The 21,692-nt window shown below is 48.5% G+C and overlaps 2 protein-coding genes across 2 annotated transcripts; both read left to right on the top strand.

The window, feature by feature from the left end:
- Nucleotides 1–3,063: 3,063 nt before the first annotated feature.
- Nucleotides 3,064–3,630, top strand: LOC135825332 (opioid growth factor receptor-like). The gene has a single exon (XM_065338100.1). It carries the CDS (start codon nt 3,064–3,066, stop codon nt 3,628–3,630), a length of 567 nt encoding a protein of 188 aa, XP_065194172.1.
- A 7,633-nt stretch (nt 3,631–11,263) lies between these two features.
- LOC135825232 (uncharacterized) lies at nt 11,264–14,550 on the top strand. Its single transcript, XM_065338003.1, has 2 exons — nt 11,264–11,324; nt 11,366–14,550. The coding sequence occupies exons 1-2, from the start codon at nt 11,264–11,266 to the stop codon at nt 14,548–14,550; spliced, it is 3,246 nt and encodes a 1,081-aa protein (XP_065194075.1).
- Nucleotides 14,551–21,692: the final 7,142 nt, after the last annotated feature.

Below are 21,692 nucleotides of genomic sequence, written 5' to 3'. Positions count from 1 at the left end.
AGAGCATCGAGAGAAGCAGAGAGACCAGAGAGACAGAGAGACGAGAGACAGAGAGGACAGAGAGACAGAGAGACAGAGAGACAGAGACAGAGAGACAGAGAGACAGAGAGACAGAGAGACAGAGAGACAGAGAGACAGAGAACAAGAAGGACAGAGAGACAGAGAGACAGAGAGACAGAGAGACAGAGAGACAGAAGACAGAGAGACAGAGAGACAGAGAAGAGACAGAGAGACAGAGAGACAGGAGAGAGACGAGAGACAGAGAGACAGAGAGACAGAGAGAGAGAGAGAGAGAGAGAGAGAGAGAGAGAGAGAGAGAGAGGAGAGAGAGAGAGAGAGAGAGAGAGAGAGAGAGAGAGAGAGAGAGAGAGAGAGAGAGAGAGAGAGAGAGAGAGAGAGAGAGAGAGAGAGAGAGAGAGAGAGAGAGAGTGTGTGGTGTGTGTGTGAGTGTAGTGACCACTCGGCCTTGGCTAAACTTTTTTTTTTTTACAAAAGTGAAGCACACTATGCCCACTGGACGAAGCACGTCTAAGGCGTTACCAAGGGATAGCATCGTGCAAAACTATAAGACCAGAGTCACCACAGACACAGAGAACAAGGAATGCATATACATGTTCAATGAACAACATTCAAACAACGCTACTGTAAGCACCAATCATCTCTGCTCAACAGATAACACCAGAAGAGCACGCGTCTATTAGTATTACAATACGTCTGGGCAAAGAAGGATTAGAGGAAGGCACGCAGCATGCAATGGATGGTACACCGCAAAGCAGCAGCGGCGTTCAGCACCTGCCTGCTGCATTTCGCTCCGCTATCTTCGCGTGGCTAGGGCACCATGTAAGAAGACCATAGCCTGTGCATGTGGGGACTCTAGTAAAATATGAATAAATAATAATAATAACAAAAACGAAAGGTGCAATCTATGCCTCGCGGAAATATCGGAAATCACACAAGCACCCCACCACCTACTGCACAATGAAAGGAGCGAACTACAAAGTGCCGCCACTTCGCAACTTCGAAGCTTCACCAGGCATCACCTGATCAAGTGGCTACCGCTGAGACAACCAACTACGTGTATAGTCTTTAGACCAGCTGATCCAGATTTATCTCACTGTTGTTGTCTGATGATTGCCTAGTGCGTGAAACTCGGTGTTACAACGAAATATTCATCCTCTTCTACTGGTTGTAAGTAGCTCTGAATGCGATGGAAATGGGCAGGGCTAGAGCCTAGGGGTTGAAAGCGGAGAGTAGATCAGAATGCTATGAATGGTATACGAGCTCTACTGCGCTACGGTACCGTACGGTGACTTCAACTGACGTACCACACGGGAAAGCGATGGTGTCGAAATTATGCATGCAAACGTTAATGAAGTCACAAGAACTTGCCAATGTACCGGTACATGTATCCATCGTATTTTATGTGTATTCGTTTCATACGTTGCACAACAGTCGAGCAGATCATCCGAGAAGGACGGGTTGGTGTTAGGCCTCGACCAAATATGCTAAAAAAAGAGCATAATTATGCTCGTCGCATATCAGGGAAAACGTCCTTAATATGCAAAAGGCTTAGCAAGATATGCAAAAAGATATGCCAAAATATGCTCGACATAAGCAGAAAGTGTAGATCATTTCAGTAAAATTACAACCTTGGAATATTCATTGGCTTCACGGCTATCATGCTTATGGTGCAAATCAAAACACATCCGGAATAGTATGGCTGGGGTGTGTCCCCAGCAACCGTAGCCATAGTGTTCATCCATGGGGAAATGTAGCAAACGCCTCAACCATTCCAAATTCATCCATAAAAGGCATTTCTGAACGCATTTTGTCCATAATTATGAAGTTGTCCTCATTTTCTTCAGAATATTTGAATTTAATATATGCTGGCTTCATTCCAATACATGTATTCCCTTTGTCGCTCAATATGCCATATGTGAACTGTCTCACAAAATATGCGGAAATATGCGCAAGCATATTTGGTCGAGGCCTACAGTAGTTGTAGTTGGTGTGCCGACTTAATTTGCCACCTTGAAGGCTGAAGCGACTACGAGAATGGCGAACGGACCTCATCATGGCTTCAGCTTCAATTTATGAAAATTTAGGACGAGTCTTGGTTTGAAATTTTGACGAAGTCTGGGTCCCGGGCCGGCACCGGCGATCACCGGTGTGAACGGTTCGCAAACAACAACCACTTTTGGTCAAAATTATACGTGATCGGTGCCTGGGCATATCGCAAGAGTTGGGCACTTCGCCGTCCCTTGCGATTATTTACCGTATGATTTTGTTACGATTGCAATAGTAGTAGTCAAAACGGGTTTATTCAAACAATACGACAAGGAAAGAAGGAAGAAAACCAAAGATGCAAGGGATGTATGTATGTATGTATACTTTATTTGAATTCGCAAATCCAAACGAGCACAAATGCTCAATGACAAGGCAGCGAATATGTTATTATGTTACAGGGAAGGAGGGTTGGGGAGAAAATACGGAGAACAAAGAGAGAATGGTAGATATCTCAATGAAGAGCGAAGCGTTATCAAACTACAAGTAAGCCAGCGAACGATAAGTCGATAGTTCTGTAACCCGCCTAATAAACTAAGTACTTTTTTCAGGCGTGCAGTGGACTGTCATTAAAACAGAAACAGAAAAATAATAATAGGATGAAACTCGACGATGAAATCAAAATGACTGCACTGAAAACGACTACAGCTGTACACTGGTTCACATAATCGCAAAGGGCCGGGAGTGGTTGCAAGAGGCCAACCGCTGGTGACTCCCGGCGCGTACCGGCGATATGCAGATATATGTGAACCAACCCAGACTGAAGAGATCGCTAAAATGTACCGTATGTTTCATGACGTATACGGTTTGTCGCCGGTACGCACCATTTGTACACATTCCATGCACATTCAGTAGATATATCCAGATGGCTATGTCGCCTGATCGACGGTTGGTGCACTGTAGAAGAAAGTTTGCCTTTCTGAAGTCAGAAGTGTGCTCTTTTACAACTCACAAGAGAGACTAAGATAGAAAGAAGCTCTTTTATCCAAGCCTGTCAAGATGAACAAGAACACGTTGTTCTACGCGGGCCAGACGAATGCCGCTCCCAACCTGGAGACCATTGACCAAATCCATGCCAATTGGTCAGCAGATTACGATAAACTGGAGGCAAATCACAATTACATTCAGTGGCTTTTCCCTATCTCCGGTTCGAGTGGAGTCAATCCAAGAGCTCAGGCACTCCAGAAAGCTGAAGCTCAAGCGATCATGAGCAATCCTGCTTCTCGTGCACGATTCATGAAGTCGTATAAGATGATGCTAGGTTTCTACGGCATGCGACTGGTCGACGAAAGCACTGGTAAAGTTCAGCGTGCGGCCAACTGGTCATCGAGATATTCTAATCTGACAGCGAGAACACACAACAATCTGCGCATCACTCGCATTATCCAATGCATGGGAGAAATGCCCGGCATGGCATACTTGCAGGTACCGTTTTTGGAACACCTCATCCATGAAATTGTGCAAACCAAGGCTCTGAGGAGTCTCCTTTCATCGTGCAAGAACTATTGGTTGATGTCAATAGCCGATCCAGTAGCTATACAGAGACTGTATCAACTGATGCCGTAATACTGAGTCGTACGAAAAATGAACGTCTTTCAACGATCACATAATTGAATTATATTCTTACAACACGTGAACCTCTTGTTGAAGTAGCTCCGCCCTGGGGCGGATATTGCAGGCAGAAAAATTGTCAGAATTTGGTACTTTTCTGATATGTTTCATGCATGTTTGGTATGTGGGTAAAGAAATGGAGCAGAATTCAAGGAAGTGCCTGCCTGACATCAATTTTCGTCTGATGATCGATTCGGTTCATGAAACACAGAGTTACGAAACTGCAAATGCTCGTTCTTCTGTCTGTGGTTTGTACGCGGTGATCTGCAATTATTATTATTATTATTATTATTAACTTTTATTTTACTAGGGTGTTTCCCACAGACCTATGGTCTTCTTACGGGAGCCCCTAGGAAGGTTATGCATGAGCGAATAAATGAGCGGTAATCGGTACAAGTACGAACAGTGGAAGGCAGCATATTCCACCGGTCAGCAGCGAGATAGCCAATCCGAGAAAAGCCAGCCGTACTCTGTGCTGGGGGTAATGCCAAAGAAAAAGACACCTGGGATCTCGTAGTGGCAGTGGTGTGAGAGCTACAGCAGCAATTATGTAACGGGGTAGTAAATTTCTTCAGAATTCCCAAACTCCATTGCAGCGCCGGTATTTCTTGCACTTGAAAAATACCGCCATTCCGGCAACAGGCTCTCAGCTGCACCAAATAGATAAAATAAATAACTTTGCCAATATTTCGCCCATTGGGCGAACTATTGGCGAAATATTGGCAAAGTTATTAATCTATTTGGTGCAGCTGAGAGCCTGTTGCCGGAATGGCGGTATTTTCAAGGGGTAGTAAATTCTCTATTAATTTTTTCTCTACTAGGCTTTCGGGGACCATAATCTGTCAACTGTTGCTATGAAGTTGAAGAGTGGTCTTCTGTTGTGGTGCCCTCATCGAAAAATCTGGCCTCATCGGTCGTCTTTAAAGGTACCAATTGTCATCCTGCATCAAGTGTATTTTGGAGGCCAATAAAGTATTATATTAATTAAAGTATTATTACTGTATGTAAAATTGAGTACTAGGGACCGGCGGACTAGTAATGCTCGAAAAGCAGTGAAATTGGCAGAACCATACAAACCTTATGGCGGGCAATTCCTCGAATTCTGCTCCATTTTTTATCCATAATTATACCAAACATGCATTAAACTTACCAGAAAAAGTACCGAATTCTGCCAATTTTTCTGCCGGCAGAATCCGCCGGACCCTATTGAGTACACATTAACGGTCCACATCCGTGGATGTCACCCACACTCGGCCACATCTCTGGAAAAACGCATTGGCAAGATACAGGCATCAGATCTCCGAGTGTCACACACAAGTTACAAGTGTCAAACGGTATTTGAATCGACCATATCTCGTCTACATAGGTGATAGGAGTATTGAAATTGTGCTAATCTATTCAAAGCTTTAAAGGTCGTGCCACTGAAATCTCCCTCCTAGGAAGCTCATCAGTATAATAAATAAATAATATCATCGTGACTCGTGAGGCGTTCAATCGAAACAGATGGGGCAAGGACAAATGGCAAGGTGACCAACAGCAACAAAAAGATAGACGGTGACAATGGGAGTTATTGGACACACTTGCTCCTCGACTATAGTCGCTGTTCAATACTGCTGATAAACGAATGTAAATACACTCATACCTCGGTTATCCGGACCCCGAAGTTACGGGCACTTCGGTCTACCGGGCACTATTTGGGCGAGTTTCAGGAGAAATATTACTACTCTTTTGTCACTTTTCGTAGAAATATTGACGTCATATGCCATATCGATGGCCTTTTCCCCATCAAGATGTATATGATTCGGAGTTACGGACATTTCAAAGTTACGGGCAGTGCAAGGTCCCGGACTGCCCGGATAAACGAGGTATGAGTGTACTAGTATCGAATACAAGAGACATTTCACGTATCACCACCATGGGTTCGTAACTTAGAGGCTTGTAACATTACTTTATCGACTTTAGGGGGCATCCGCATGATGACTGACCTCTTCGCTACCTTGTTATTGGGAAGAAATTCCCGTTTGGATTTTGTGAAGTAAAACAAAGTTTTAAAAAAAGACAACCTAGGGGTGGATGTCGGATAGCGTAACCATGGTAACTTGTAGTTCCTTGGTCCTTTTTCTTTTCTATAAACCTAGGGGACGTCAACATTATCATAATTTACTAATTTCACCCAATTCCAAAGAACTGAACTCGCTTCAACAAGCCTTGCCGACCTTCCATGACGCCAATATTTTGTCAGCTTCACACATGAAGCCTAGGTAGAATGGTTCCAGATGACCAACTTCAGAAACCTCAGTTTTGCCTCCACACAGACGAGAAATGCATATCTTACCCCATTTGCATAATGAAAAGTGTTACGAACTTAGAAAAGTGTTACAATATTATAGCAAAATCACTTCGTACATGCGTGGCTCTGCAAATTTCACTGCTTTTCGAGCAGAATCTGCCTATTTTCAATCTGCCTATTTTCCGAGCACTATCTGCCAAGGGCTATTGCCAGTATTGGGCATCCATCAATCTACTGTAAATATACAAAATTTCGGCACTTCACGATTTTTGACATTTCGGCACTTCACGATTTTTGACATTTCGGCACTTCACGATTTTTGACATTTCGGCACTTCACGATTTTTGACATTTCGGCACTTCACGATTTTTGACATTTCGGCGGCGATTTATTTCGGCGTGGGGTAGAGGGCATGGTATAGTGCGACAGATGCTGTGAAAAATTTCATCGGCGTTTTAATTTAGGCGTTTTGTGTTGGTGCCGAATATAGCCGAAATTAAATAGCTGCCGAAGATTTGTATTTAGTACTAGGGCTGAAACGATCGTGGATTTTCAAGTATCGATTACTCTTTAGCTTAACGATCGAGTAATCGATTATACTCGTTAGCAAATAGAGTCATAATTCTGTGCAAACATTACTTTCCACAAACTATGCCTTCATAATACCAACACATCTGCATTTGTGAAAGGGTAGCTCCGAAACATGGCAGTTTTGAAGTCAATTTAACCTCAGAACATGAACCATACCCCTGGCAACTGCATACTCCCAGCGGAAACTGATTCAAACTTCACAAAACGAGGGCTTACAGTACTTTCTTGACACACATAAAAAACGCAAAATAATCGTAATCGGTAATCTAAACGATTGCTCGATCGTTAGAGTTATCAAACGAGTACTCGATTATTCGGTATAATCGTTTCAGCCCTAGTATTTACAGTATTGCCTATTGGTGAGCCTGACACTTTTCGATTTTAAAAATGGTACTGTCATGTAGACTAGTATTACTAAAACCAAGACTGAGTACCGTGAGTACATAACCCGTTAACCCCCTCTTGCTACAACGATGAGAAAGGCAAAGCAAAGAGCCTGCACCTGCGCATCGCACGCTGGAGACTGGACCGGACCACGGTCCACTGTCGGGTTCGCGCGCAGTGGACGGGTGCCACCGGTAGCAGCTGCACCAGCCTGTGTCACAATACGCGGGCAGTAAGTGAAACCACAGTGACACTAGCACTATGACTATGAGTGGCATGCACGTCGCCATGGCCGACTCGACCTAGTACCTGTGTTCAGTAACTGTTACTTACTTCCCGCGCATGAGAGCCCGAGTTCGTGTACTGAACAGAGTCGGTCGGGTCTCGACTCGGTCAGCTTGAGCAGACGCATCTCAGCGACAGTGTCGGCAAGGAGCTTGGAAGAACGGGGCTCTGCAAGAATTAATAACAGAACAACGAAGTCCTACAACGGCCGAGGGATTTCACAACAGCTTATGCGCTATCTATATTGCCGCACGGCCAGCAAGAGAAGAATTTTCACAACAGCTTGACCATGTGGACGCGCGCTACAACACGACCAGCAAGAGGAAGAGGCCGTGTGAATGGATTTGTTCCCGCTTTGAGCATGGCTGTGAGCATGGCCATCCGTGTGACCTCTGCGGCATTCATGCTGTGGTATTGCAAGTTCTTGTGCTGCCAGCTATGCGCCCGACGAGTGAGTGAAACCCAGTCTCTGTCAACGCTCCGCAACTGGGGCCGTACATGCTTCCCTCTACTCCGTAAGTTTTGATTGTGGACTTGCATTCGCCGCGCAGGATTTCTCTTCGCCCACATTGCGTAGGGCTTACACAGCGAATTGCCGTATTAGGTAGGTAGGTAGGTTTTTATTTCACTTCGCACATTCAAACGGGATGACGACCCAAAAAAATGACGGCGAAGGCTTAGCCTAGAAGTGGCTATGGAAGAACATAGTAAAAGCTATGGAAGCACATAGTAAGAGAATAGGATACTAATAACTGCGGGTAAACGGGGGGAGAGAGAGAATACGATGTATCTGTGATACTACGTGCGGGTTACTGAACTGCACGGGGAGGGAGAGCAGAGCGATCAGCAGCAACTCGAACTACTCCCTACAGGCGTATGGTACACATGCAGGGCATAGATTAACGGCCGGACATCGGACATTTTCCGGCCATTTTCGGCCACTGACCGGACGATTTCAATTTCACCGGACATAGTGTCCGGTCAAAAAAGGAAAAAAAGAGCAGCGACCTTTCGACCTTTTTATTTTATGCAGAGTTGGGCTTTCTTCGGAGCTTCGTGCCAAATGCGACTTGCATATCGTACAACTAACACGTCTACACCGTAGCCTCAGGCGTAGACTTCACCAGATTTACTTGATCCGCCTGTAGCAACGCGGTTGCTACAGTCAATTCACACTTTCGACAGCAGAATGTTCGAAGTGTTCCGTGTGCATCAAGTTTGTAGACAGAGTCCGCAGTTGTAAAACTTCAGCGAGGCTTTCATAACCGGATCCAAGAACCTGAGAATATCAGCGTTCAAGGATCATGCTGGAACGGAGATGCATAAACGAGCAATGAATCTTTTCCGTAGGCAAGAGTGTCCTGCTCGAAATGCCCTCGAATTCGCTCCAATTGCGAAGGCACTGTGCAAGATGGACGATGGTGCTGCCGCTATTGCACGACGCAAATTCGAACTGACTTACCTTCTCTGCAAGGAGCATATCGCGTTCGCAAAATTCTTGACTGCAACGCTTTCTTGTACATACATTTGTCGTCAGTAAAAAAAAAAAGTTCAGTTTCTAATACAAATAAATTGGCGAATTGTACATAGTAATGTGCGAGATACGTCCACATAATGAGTCATTGTGAATATACTTCAGTACTAAAAAAAAAAAGAAGAAACACCCTGAAAATGTGTTGTGGAAAATGTCCGGTCATGTCCGGACAGATTTCAAAACGGAAGGACATTTGTCCGAGCTAAATGAAATCCTTAAGCTATGCCCTGCACATGCATGCTTGAACTCAGGTAGCCGGGTAATTGTGCGGACCTCACCAGGGAGAGCGTTCCACAGCAGAGCACCAGCAACAGAAAATCTCCGCTGACCGCGGCGCGGCGGCTACGGTTTGCCTGGCTTAGTAGGCCATTTGACTGCTGATGGCGGGTAGGGGTGCCTTGTGCCGGGGTCAGAAGCTGGGCGAGCACAGGGCTGGTGCGGGCGTGGATGCACCGCCAGATGGTGATCAATATTTTCTGCCTGTAGAGCTCGCTGACACGGTACAGGGAGTGAGCAGCGGCTGCATGGCTGTCCGGGGCGGGTTGCCATCGATACAGCGGATGGCTCTGTTTTGCGTGGTTTGCAGTCGTTTCAGTTGACCCTCTCGCATTGCGGCTGAAAAACAGCAGGAGCCATAAAGCAGGTCGGGCATTATGACCGCTGTTGGTACGACCAAGTCACCCCACAGATCTCCACTAGTAACTTGCTCAGTTTAGACCAAGACATGAATAACCTTGGGTAGTAGTAAACCTAGGTGCTGTTATGCACATGTCTGTACTGTTCCCCGGCCCTCAGTTACCTCAGCCTGCTCATGACTACTGTGTGTTGTGTCTTGTTGATGTCCCTATTCATAACTGCTGCATGCATTCATTGCTAGTGCCATGCATAGTTCTTTGCCCTACTGTGGTGGGAAGGTCGTCCCGTGCAGCCGCAATGATCAGCTGCGCTACGGAAGTTCAGTTCCGGCAAACACGCGTGCGGATTTGCATTTTGCTGCTTGATTTTGATGTATTTGTAGGCAGTGCAAGGAAAGAGCTTGCTGGTGCAGTTGTTGTGTTCTTGGTCTTTGGCTGTTTCTGTTACTACCAGGTAGTAGCTAGCCTTTTGAAGTATTGCAATCAGTTTGCAATGGATACAGTCTTCTCCTAGTGATAATATTCTATAAACCTCAGACTCTGTGTTGTGAGTGAGAATACCGGCGCAAACATTGGTCCTTCGAGCCGGATCGCGAATGGCGGAGGAACAAAGAACGAGTGCTCGTTCAACCAAGGGAGTTGCTCCCAGGCGACTGGGGTTTGAGGACGAAGAGAGTGCGACCAGTCCAAGAACCAGCTTCAGCAGGCAGACACCGTCGCTCGCATCAAGCCGCACGTCAGGAAGTGCGCCATCAGTGATGGAAGCAAGGTGCGCCCTGCTAGAAGCGAGAAAGAGGGTCGCAGAGGCGGAGGCTGACCTGGCCAGCTTGAATCTCGAGAGGGCGTCCAGACGCTCTGGCACCCCGAAGTCTTCATCGCCCGCGATGAGAGAGGAAGTGTTCGAGGAAGAGCGACGATCTGAAATGCAAGCGCCCACAGCTGCAAATGGCAGCGATGAGGTGAGCGTGTTGTACCCTGCTAAATCCGTACAGTCAGGGCAAACTAGTGACCCGGACTTAATAGACCTGAGTGCAGATAGTGTCTGCGACCCACGTACAGTCAAGTCCCGTTCTACAAGCGGTAGGACAGTAGAGCGACTTCAAGGAGTTGGCAAAAACTCAGTTTTAGTGTCAGACTCAGTAAGTACCGGTACACAGCGCACGGAGCAGGTAGAGCAAGGTACTGCATGTAGTGCCTCTTCACACATTCCGTACAGCGTGGCAGAACGCGCAGATGACACACCGCTAGCTCTAGCGCCAGCAGCGCTCCAAACACTGCACGGTAGTCCTGAACCTGTGAATATCCCTGAGCAGTCAGCTGTAACCGCACACAATGCACAGTCACAGGCCAATGAAGACGACGCACTCAGTCACGCACACCGGATGATTGATTGCCTGCAGCAAACTTTACAACAGTCCGCTGACGAAAGTCATGAGAAGGATCTTGTCGTGCAACACCTTCAGTCTGAATTGCGGCGAACACGTTGCGAGCTAGACCTCCACAAGAGCACAGCTCAAGCTGAGAACAGCGACCTGTATGATTGCAACACCGAACTGCGGGCTGAACTCGACAAGATGAAGCGCGTATCGGAGCAGCGCAAGGTAGAGTTCGAGGCGATGGCCTGCCAGAGACAGCGGTCACGCGAAGAACTCCAGGAGATCGAGGAGCAGGCTGCGCGCGCGGAGGGTGACAAGGATCACCTACGTGAGCTCCTGAGTCAAGCCAGGCAATCTGCGGAGCAGCAGCAAAGGACAGCTGACCAGTGGCGCCAGCTGTTCCTAGAGGAATGCGCAGCGCGAGGTAGCCCTGCAGACCGGGCAGTCAAACAGAGACGTGATACCGTGACTGACACGAGTAGTCCTGGTAACGATGCTCGATTCCACGCCGTCCACGAGTACGAGCCTCGACCTGCAGAACTCAGGGGAGCGAGGTCTGTGGACAAGTCATCATCATACCACCGCCGGACCCCAGCTGAGCACCACCAACCCGTCCCGAAAGATACTGAGGATGTGGAGTCCCTTGGCGACAAGGCTGAGCCGACACAACACCTGCCGCCCGCAGCACGCGCTAGGGACCAGCCAATCGCAGATGAAGAGCACACCCCGGCCCAGGCCGCTCAGACTTCAGTGGTGACAGCTGTCAGCCAGCTTGCGGAAGCCTTGGCCGGACACCTGACGACAGCCACGCAGAGACATGGCTCCCAAGATACTGGCAGCGACCTTCAGAAGATAGTCGCCCGACAGTCCACCGCAAAGGACCTCCCAGAGTTTAACGGCGACCCGGCGTCCTGGCCGATGTTCCGCCATATGTTCACGTCATCGACGAGTGAATGCGAATTCTCCAATGCGGAGAATATGGCCCGGCTACAGAAAGCCCTCAAAGGGAAGGCTAAGGACACCGTCAAAGCCATGCTCATCGTACCTGATAACGTCGATCGTGTCATGCAGACTCTGGAAATGCGGTTCGGGCAGCCAGAGCAGGTGATACAGACCATAATTGACGGCGTCAAGAAACTGAAGCCAGCTGGAGAAGAGGACTTCGAGGCCCTCATCGACACGGCAAATGCGGTCGGCAACCTCGTCGCAACAATGCAGCTCATGAACGATACCGGACATCTCACAAATCCCACCCTGCGGCAGGAAGTGATCATGAAACTTCCCAACAGCCTGAAGCGGCAATGGGGGGAGTTCGTCCATACCCAACAGACCGGAGTGACCCTGGCAACACTCTCCGAATGGCTATCACAACGAGCGGACGCTATCAGCCACGTCAGAAGACTCACCGCCACTGACAGAGCTGAAAAGCCGCCATCTGGCAGGCGACCAGGCGGCCTCCGTGGGAACACCTTCACCGCACGAGAAGAACAATGCGGTTTCTGCAAGAAAGCCGGACACTCCGCTGCCAACTGCAACACCTTGAAGAAGGCCCTAGTCAAGGACAGGTGGAAGTGGATCAAGAATGAGAACCGCTGCTTCGTCTGTTTTGGCTGTGGACACCAAGTCAGGGACTGCCCGAAGAAAGCACCGTGCGGACGTGACGGGTGCGAAAGGCTACACCACCGACTCCTCCATCTGCCGCAACCGAGCACGCAGGAGAGGACGGGGGACCAGCCAGCGCCGTGCAACGCAACTCGACGACCTACCAGTGGGAGGGTGATGCTGCGCACAGTACCCATCAACGTCACAGGCACGAAGGGGACGGTACACACGTTCGCTCTGCTCGACGAAGCATCTACAGTCACGTTGCTTGACGCTAGCCTAGCCAAGGAGATCGGCGCCAAGGGGACGCACTGCCCGCTGACACTGACCTGGACGGACGACACCAGCCAGACTGACAACAACTCCAGGAAGGTGGAGGTTTCGGTGTTCGGAAGCGGGCAGGAGTTCTACCTGAACGATGTACGAACCGTTACACTGGATCTACCCAAGCAAGACCTCGACGTCAACAGCACCTGCCAGCACTGGAAACACCTCCGAGACGCTGATCTGACAGTGGAGGATATGCAGAAGCCCAGAATGCTCATCGGGCAGGACAATTGTGACCTGATCATGCCCCGAGAGTGGGTCGAGGGACCGCCCGGATCGCCGGTAGCCACGCGGTGCAAGCTAGGCTGGGCAATCCACGGCAGAGTCGATGACCTCAGCACCGAAAACGCCCACAGCAGCCTGTCAGCGCAAATCAAAGATGGCTGCTTCGATGACGACCTACATCTGCTCGTCAAGTCTTTCTTCACCACAGACTCGTTTGGTGTCAAGGTCACCAGCACTAAGATCCGGTCCCGACAGGAAGCGCGAGCTGAGAGGATCATGGAATCGACCACCAGACGAGTCGGAGACCGCTGGGAAACCGGACTCCTGTGGAGAGAAAGTGGCATACTCCTACCAGAGAGCAAGGCCATGGCCCTCCGGCGGCTGTTCTCCATCGAGCGAAAGATGGACAGGGATCAAGTCTTCGCTGACGCGTACTGCAGTAAGATCGAACAGTACCTGGCTGCCGGTTATGCTTTCAAGCTGACACCAGAAGAGGAGACAGCATTCCACGAGCGCAAGTGGTACCAGCCGCACTTTGGTGTCACGAACCTGAACAAACCAGGGAAGCTGCGACTAGTCTTCGACGCGGCAGCCTCAAGCAACGGCATGAGCCTAAACGACGCCCTGGTTCCGGGACCGGATCTGCTGAATTCTCTCACCGGCGTTCTATTCAAGTTCAGGGAGCACCGTATTGCCTTCGGCGGCGATATACAGCAGATGTTCCACCAGGTTCAGATTCGGGAAGAAGATCAACCATCCCAACGCTTCCTTTGGCGAGGCATGAAACGTGACAGAGAGCCGGACGCGTACCAAATGAAGGCGATGACGTTCGGAGCGGTATGCTCGCCTGCCTCGGCCCAGTTCGTGATGCGGAGGATTGCTGAGGAGTTCAGGGACAACCACGAAGAAGCTGTCTACGCAATCAACCGCAAGCACTACATGGACGACTACTTCGATTCAACGCCAACAGTGGAGACAGCTGTCGCCAGAGCGCTTCAAGTCGTCAAGATCCACAAAGCCGGCGGGTTCACCATTCGTAGCTGGGTAAGCAACTCGTCAGAGGTCCTAGCAAGCGTGCCACCCGAGCTCAGGTCCAACAGCGCTCTCACGATCGACAGCGGTGAAACGGCCACCCCGACCGAGAAGACCCTTGGCCTCAAATGGATGCCGCGGGAGGACATCTTCAGCTTCAAGCTAAGTGCACGACTGGTGACACAAGAAGCAGAAGTGACGCAGCCGACAAAGCGACATGTGCTACGCATGTGCATGTCAGTATTTGATCCGCTTGGCTACCTGGCATTTCACACGGTATCGGCAAAGGTACTTCTCCAGCGGATATGGCGCACCGGAGTCAGCTGGGACCAGCCGCTACCGGATGACCTCGTGACACGCTGGAAAGAGTGGTGGCAAATGCTACTCAAGCTGAGCGAGCTGTCTGTGCCACGCCCCTACAGTGAAGATATGACCAAGAGAGCCCAAGTTCAACTACACGTCTTTGGAGACGCCAGCGAGTCGGCCTTTGCGCCCGCAGCCTACCTCAGAGTCACCTTCGCCGACGGGAGTGCCCAGGTCGCTTTCGTGCTGGGAAAAGGAGGAGGTGGCTGCATGAATACCTGCCGACGTTGACAAGGAGGACCAAGTGGCATCAGCGACAGCAGAAAGAGGTCAAGGTCAATGACATAGTCGTGATTGCCGACAGAGACCTACCCAGAGGCAGCTGGCCGAAAGGTACCATTACGGCCGTCTATCCCGGCACCGATGGACATGTCAGAGTGGCCGACGTCAAGACAGCGTCCGGGACATACCGCAGGCCGGTGTCAAAGATCTGTGTGCTGGACGTTCTGAATGAGGGTGACGCTTGAAGACGTCACCGGGGGGAGGATGTTGGTACGACCAAGTCACCCCACAGATCTCCACTAGTAACTTGCTCAGTTTAGACCAAGACATGAATAACCTTGGGTAGTAGTAAACCTAGGTGCTGTTATGCACATGTCTGTACTGTTCCCCGGCCCTCAGTTACCTCAGCCTGCTCATGACTACTGTGTGTTGTGTCTTGTTGATGTCCCTATTCATAACTGCTGCATGCATTCATTGCTAGTGCCATGCATAGTTCTTTGCCCTACTGTGGTGGGAAGGTCGTCCCGTGCAGCCGCAATGATCAGCTGCGCTACGGAAGTTCAGTTCCGGCAAACACGCGTGCGGATTTGCATTTTGCTGCTTGATTTTGATGTATTTGTAGGCAGTGCAAGGAAAGAGCTTGCTGGTGCAGTTGTTGTGTTCTTGGTCTTTGGCTGTTTCTGTTACTACCAGGTAGTAGCTAGCCTTTTGAAGTATTGCAATCAGTTTGCAATGGATACAGTCTTCTCCTAGTGATAATATTCTATAAACCTCAGACTCTGTGTTGTGAGTGAGAATACCGGCGCAAACAACCGCCTTCACATACACCTGACGAGAGCGTCTTGATAGGCTTCGGCGTGCCCGCCACAAGGCGCCAATTTTCTTGGCCACCTTGGTGACCACATAGTTTACATGGGTGTCCCAATCTAGGCGATTGTCAAGGTGAACGCCAAGGTAGCGCGCAGAAGACGCTGAGGGGAGGAGACAGTCGCCGCTTTTGACTGTTACTTCCTGTACATGCTGCTGGGGAGAGATAGTCAGAACCTGGCTCTAGGTGGCGTTCAAGATGAGGCCTCGGGACTTCAGCCAACCGGCCAGAGCAGTTGCCGCTGTGGTGAGGGTTCTGGACGCTTCTGCCGCTGAAGATTACATAAACGAAATGTTTGAATAGCGCCGTAGACCCGACTGAGTGTAAGGTGCACCGCTAGCGCTGGCATAGGCATACGTACAGAAATAGTAATGATACTAATAACTTTGAAGAAGGGCTGAGGCTTCCTGCAGCTTCATCTGCGAAAAGAATTCGGGTGGACACACCCATTCCCGTAGCGCTGCATATCACATCCGAACCAGTTCCGTTATTTTTACAACGTTTCGGCACTTGGCCATCGTCAGGTAATAACAATGAATACCGTGGAAGCCACACAAGAGCAGTATATACGCAGAGTGTAGCGCCAAAAAAGATGCGAATTATGTCACCTAGTATGCAGAAGGGGGGGACAGAGAGAGAGAAAAGGCGCAACTAGCACATCACGGAGGAGAAGCAGCAGAAGGTAGCGCGCATTGTGCTCTGTGAATGGCGTTACGCAGAGTGTAGCGCCAAAAAATAAAATGATGTGAGTTATGTCACCTCTATACAGAGGGGGGGGGGGGAGAGAAGGTGCAACTGTGCACATCACGGAGAAGAAGAGCGTGCCGTTGTCCTCTACGAAGTGAGGGTACATGCCAAATAATTATGGTGTTAATTCTAGCACAGGAGGGGAGCACGGAGCCCCATGAGTCAATGCACTATGAGGTTAAACTTAGGGACGCGACGAGACATCAGGAACAGAATGGATTTGAGTGACCCGCCTTATAATTATTCAGTGATATTGAAGTAGCAGCAGGGGAAGCTGAGAAAATTCACAACAAATCCCATCCGGTGCTTATGTTCACATGGGGCTTGGCATCACGAATCTTAATCGCCTCGCCCAGTTTGCGACGGGCTCGATCAGGCTCTCTTCCTATTACTTCAACTGCAGAGAATGCACTTTGCCCATAGTTAAGCTTACATCCAGGGTGAGTGGCACGAAAATGTTGGCCCCATGGCTTGTCGAGTTCCTGGCGTCTTGCCTCACCATTATGTTCTTCCAGGCGAGTTTCCAGAAAGCGGCCAGTCTCACCAACATATTGTTCCGGACATTCTTTGCACTTCAGCTGATATACAACATTCTTCTGCATACATACATCTTGTCCCCCGGATATACACGAGATACACGGCCCCTTTGGGCGACCTCTCTTTTTCGGTTGTTATGTCACCTCTGTATAGTATAGAGGTGACATAACTCACATCATTTTATTTTTTGGCGCTACACTCTGCGTAACGCCATTCACAGAGCACAATGCGCGCTACCTTCTGCTGCTTCTCCTCCGTGATGTGCTAGTTGCGCCTTTTCTCTCTCTCTGCCCCCCCCCCCTTCTGCATACTAGGTGACATAATTCGCATCTTTTTTGGCGCTACACTCTGCGTATATACTGCTCTTGTGTGGCTTCCACGGTATTCATTGTTATTACCTGATGATGGCCAAGTGCCGAAACGTTGTAAAAATAACGGAACTGGTTCGGATGTGATATGCAGCGCTATGGGAATGGGTGTGTCCACCCGAATTCTTTTCGCAGATACTAATAACTCTTTAAAAAATGGGAAAGTGTCCGTACTCGCGGGATAAGAGCCCTCTCTTGGATACTGTCCCTGTATGCTGTCTCCGAGAGCCAGTGAAAAAATAGTACCGTCTCTTGAATATAGTGCCCTCTCTTGAATAGTGCATTGTCTGCGATAGACTGAACAAAATGCCCAGGGACACGAGTCGTACTCGTGCAAATCCGGTAGATACAAGTCCTGAATCATGAGTAACTATCCACCGCTGTGACTGGATGCTATGCAGTCAGAAAGTGCTACAATTAGGCACAACACTGGCTGAGAGTACTGAGACATTCAATGGTAACGAGTATGAGCCAAGTCGCACGGTAACCACGGTAACAAGGAATAGGTATTCACTAGTTGAGGAAATGGAAAAGGGAAAAAGACTTTTAATTTTAAAAAAATTGACTGTCACCACCAAGACTCGAACCAGGGACCTGGGACCAAGCGATGCTCTAACCACTGAGCTATGGTGTAGCTGTCATCCCAGCGGAGACTGTTCAACATTTTCTTCAGACTTGGAAACTCACGCTTCCTGTGCAACTACACGTACACAGGCTTGTGGGACGCAAGGAAACAACAAGGAAGGTTGGCTGTAACTGTAAGTGCAACAATGAATGTCGACTGTTACTGGACGGTGATGCGACCAGTAAGATACTTGACAAAGTGGTCTAACTACAATTCGAAGCGGCACACCACCCAACTTGGGTGGGTCAGAATTATCTGGAATGGGTAGCTTTTTATTTTTTTATTTTATTTTTTTACAATGATCACAGCTCAAAGGCAAAGACAAAAAATTGCATAGTGGGAGCATAGTGATGGTGAGGCTTTTTGCCCTCAGCCGACCTGAGGTCTGAGAAAACAAATTGTACAAAACCGGACGCCAATATCCTACAGTACTCCTCATGAGATGGACTATTTGACTCTCCCTTAACTATGAACCTTCCAAGTTGGACATAGACAAGGCAAGTGCAGGTTTCAGTACAATAGACTTGGGTAGGGTAAGACTAAGAGGTACGATAAAGGAAAATTGGTAGGGGGTAGGGTTAGGGCTATAGCGCCCAGGTTAGGATTAGGGTCAGAGTCTTGGCCAGGGCTAAGGTTATTATGATTAGTGTCTGGGCAAGTTTGTAAATAAAGTAAACTGTCGTGTCCGCTCACAAAGTGAACCCACAGGGTAAGGGTCAGGAGGAAGGGTATGGTAAGAGGGTTAGGAGGGTCAGGGTCTGGGAAAGGGTTAGGTTTGAGGTTCGGGCTAGAGATCGATGGGGCTTACCGGTAAGGGTGAGAGAGTTAACAAGGTACAGGTCACTTATACAAAATTAATAATAAACTCCTCCATACAGCTGTCTTGATCATTCAGTTATCGTCGGTGAAGGACTGAGTATGATGTAAAACATACTGAATGGCCAGAACCAGTGAACAGCACCATTTATTATACCGAGATAAAAAGTAAATTATCGTGTCCGTTCCCAAAGGGAACTCATGACGGCCGCTAACACCCGGTAAACCCTAGCGGCAGATGCAGCGCCTAACGGTGGGGTGAGTGGATATGTCTCACATTCACTGGCACAAGTGCCGAGAAATCCCATTAGCCGCATCCATGTGCCCTTTGTGCCTGGCCACAAGTTCCCAGTTGACTGTGATTAGCAGCACGGCTGGAAAAACCGCTCCCGGCAGGACTTGAACCAGGTACCTCTCGTATCTCAATCATGGTCTTTTACCAACCCACTGTGCCTGCCTGGTATTATACAGAGAACTGCTAAAATGCAAGCGCGATTACCGGTACCAAGAGTTCATAACCCCCAAGAGTGCAACTCCTGATCAGTCCCTGTATGGAAGCCCGCTCGGCGGAATTCCTTCATTGCGTCATTTTTGGTGCAGTGCGATGAGTCACGCCGATGAATTCTTCTAAAATTTACAGTCAAACCAGGATGCTTCCCCAGGGTAAACTGCCTAAACTGCGATTCTAGTCTGAGTCTGAGCCTCAAGAAAAAGCAAAAGTGAAACAAAGCGCACGATCCTAAAGTCAAGACAAAACTGTTTATTTTTTCGATGCAATGGTGACTCGACCTCTTCATCGCCTTCTTCTTTCACCAGTGCAGTCAGTCTCTTCAAGAACAATTTCTTCCCCAGGCCATCGGCATATTTCCGGTGCTTTCCTCGAAGATGATTTCAAATGGTTGAGGAACTTAGAGAATACGTCGAAGGAGCATTTTTCGGCTAAGTTGCACAGCTATCAGAATGATTGTCCTCGACGGCAATGCAATTTTTTTAACAGCGTCCTCACTTCTTCCTGTCGTGATGTCCATGGATTCTTGGAGAAAGACGGTTTGTTTTTGAGAATGTACGACTTGCACGTCCGAAATGTCTTCAAAAAAAGCTTCGAAAAGTCGAGGCTACAGCCTTGAGTTAGGAGGGGTTCAGGGTATAGTTTCCAGAAATCGCAAAGAACCCAAATTTACCTCGGATGACAAGCTGCGCATGACGTAATGTAGGAATTTCGCCGAGCGCTGGGTCTATGCCCGCTGCATACTCTTGGGGGTTATGAACTCTTGCCGGTACGTGCTTTGAGCATTATACCAAGAGAACACAACCCCCAAAGTGTCTTGACTTGCTTTATTCAAAGCCCCACAAAGGTACAAGAGAAGAGCGAGAGAGAAAAGGGAAACCAAGGAGGAGTCCAGGTAGAAAAGGAAAAGTCACTTGAAAGACTAGAACATTGAAACCCCCCCCCCCCTCCCCAAAGTGTGCAACCGCGGCCTGATCTAGCTGATCTAGCTGATCTAGCTCTGCATAGGGTCTTGGTCGAGCGTAATCGGATCTTTGCGTCATAATACTGTATACATCTGAGGGGAACCCGGGGAGTCCGGGGTACTCGCGGATCAAACACGACGGCGCCCTGCCTCGAGACCGGCCTTGCGCTGGTGTGAAGTGTACGCATGACATCAGAAGATTCGACTACGCTCAGGCTCGACCAAGACCCTATGCAGAACTGGATCAGGCGTTGCACACTCTGGGGGTCATGTACTCTTGATTATACTGATAAAGGCAAGGGTACTGCATAGTGCAGACATTAGGTCAATGCATAGTGCAGACATAGGTCAATGCATAGTGCAGACATAGCCAGTCAATGCATAGTGCAGACATAGGTCAATGCATAGTGCAGACATAGCCAGTCAATGCATAGTGCAGACATAGCCAGTCAATGTGATAATCGGCTGGCTAACTGTAGTTTTATCCAAGATGCCGTGATATAGCTTATCATCAGATCGTTGAATGTCAGTATCACATCAGTCAGTATTGTGCTAGCTGTTGCACCTTCTCACTACACAACATCTTACAATATCTTACAATATCTTGCTTATAACTATTTAAAATGTTGGATACAAACTACGGATAACATGTAACATTTTGGTCCTTTCTTTTTAAATTTAATCCTTGGCTCTCCATCCGAGTCCTAATTGCTGTGACAGTTCAGATTTTGGGTTCCAGCCCTGCTTACCTACCCTCTTGATTTTGATTGTCACCAAATGCAAGAATACCCTATAGTATATCCGCACCTTTTTGCGGCCATGGCCATGCATGGAGGGATAATCAGGACTCAGGTGCGTGCGCCGGTGCCCTTCAAGGGGAGGGGGGGTTCCGGGGCCCTCCCCGGGAAAAATTTCAAAAAATCCTGCATTTTGAGCGAAAAAAGGGGGGTTCCGGGCACCCAGGAACCCATATATAGTCCATCAGCCAGTGGTGCCAAAGTGAGTCCCCTGTTGCACTTACAAATCGAACACCTGGAACTGACATCAATCGACAGCAAAAGAATCACTGAATCCGACCTGCCTACTTTCCCTGGCGAAACTCTTGCACTCCTTTTACAGTGCGCCTTGGAAGTTCGACAAATTTCTTCTTCTTCATCAGCCATTACGAGGTTTTCCATCCGTTTTATCAGGACATCCAATGCGTCTTCAGTGAAAAACACGTGGAGTTTTGTCAACGTTTGGTGTGGTTTTCCGTGGCGATCGACCTAAAATCGCGAAATAAATCGCCGTCGATTTGAGCAGAGGTGAGTTGGCTTGGAGCACGTACAGATTCAAAAAATATGTGTACATGCGCACCGGGAAGAAGATGAAGATGCTCACCATTTTCAAAATAATAACTAATTCAAAAAACTACATGACTATTGTCAAGAGACTGAGTGGACTCTTGCTATTGTACTGCAATTGTTGTAGTTACTTGTTTGCAACTACAATGGTATCAAGTAGATAATCAAGCGAGGTACAGAGGGATTGATGACTGATCAAAGCCCAAGGGACCAGCCCGAGGGCTTTGATCAGTCCGACTGTACCTCGCTTGAATATGCTTCAGGCGATCCCCAACAATTTTTTGGATTTTGAATTCAATTGCTTTATTCTTTGGGTGATCTCGAGTGTGGCAGATAGTACTTCGAAGTAGTACAACTGTAACTGTACTACTACCT

This window comes from Sycon ciliatum, chromosome 1 (assembly GCF_964019385.1).
Source record: "Sycon ciliatum chromosome 1, ocSycCili1.1, whole genome shotgun sequence".
Taxonomy (NCBI): domain Eukaryota; kingdom Metazoa; phylum Porifera; class Calcarea; order Leucosolenida; family Sycettidae; genus Sycon; species Sycon ciliatum.
This window is presented reverse-complemented; position numbering and strand designations above follow the sequence as displayed.

Coding starts and splice junctions, on each gene's coding strand:
- LOC135825332 (XM_065338100.1), top strand. CDS start 3,064: ATGAACAAGAACACGTTGTTCTACGCGGGCCAGACGAATGCCGCTCCC.
- LOC135825232 (XM_065338003.1), top strand. CDS start 11,264: ATGCTCGATTCCACGCCGTCCACGAGTACGAGCCTCGACCTGCAGAAC. Junction 11,325..11,365: donor GCAGAACTCAGGGGAGCGAG/GTCTGTGGACAA, acceptor GCCGGACCCCAG/CTGAGCACCACCAACCCGTC.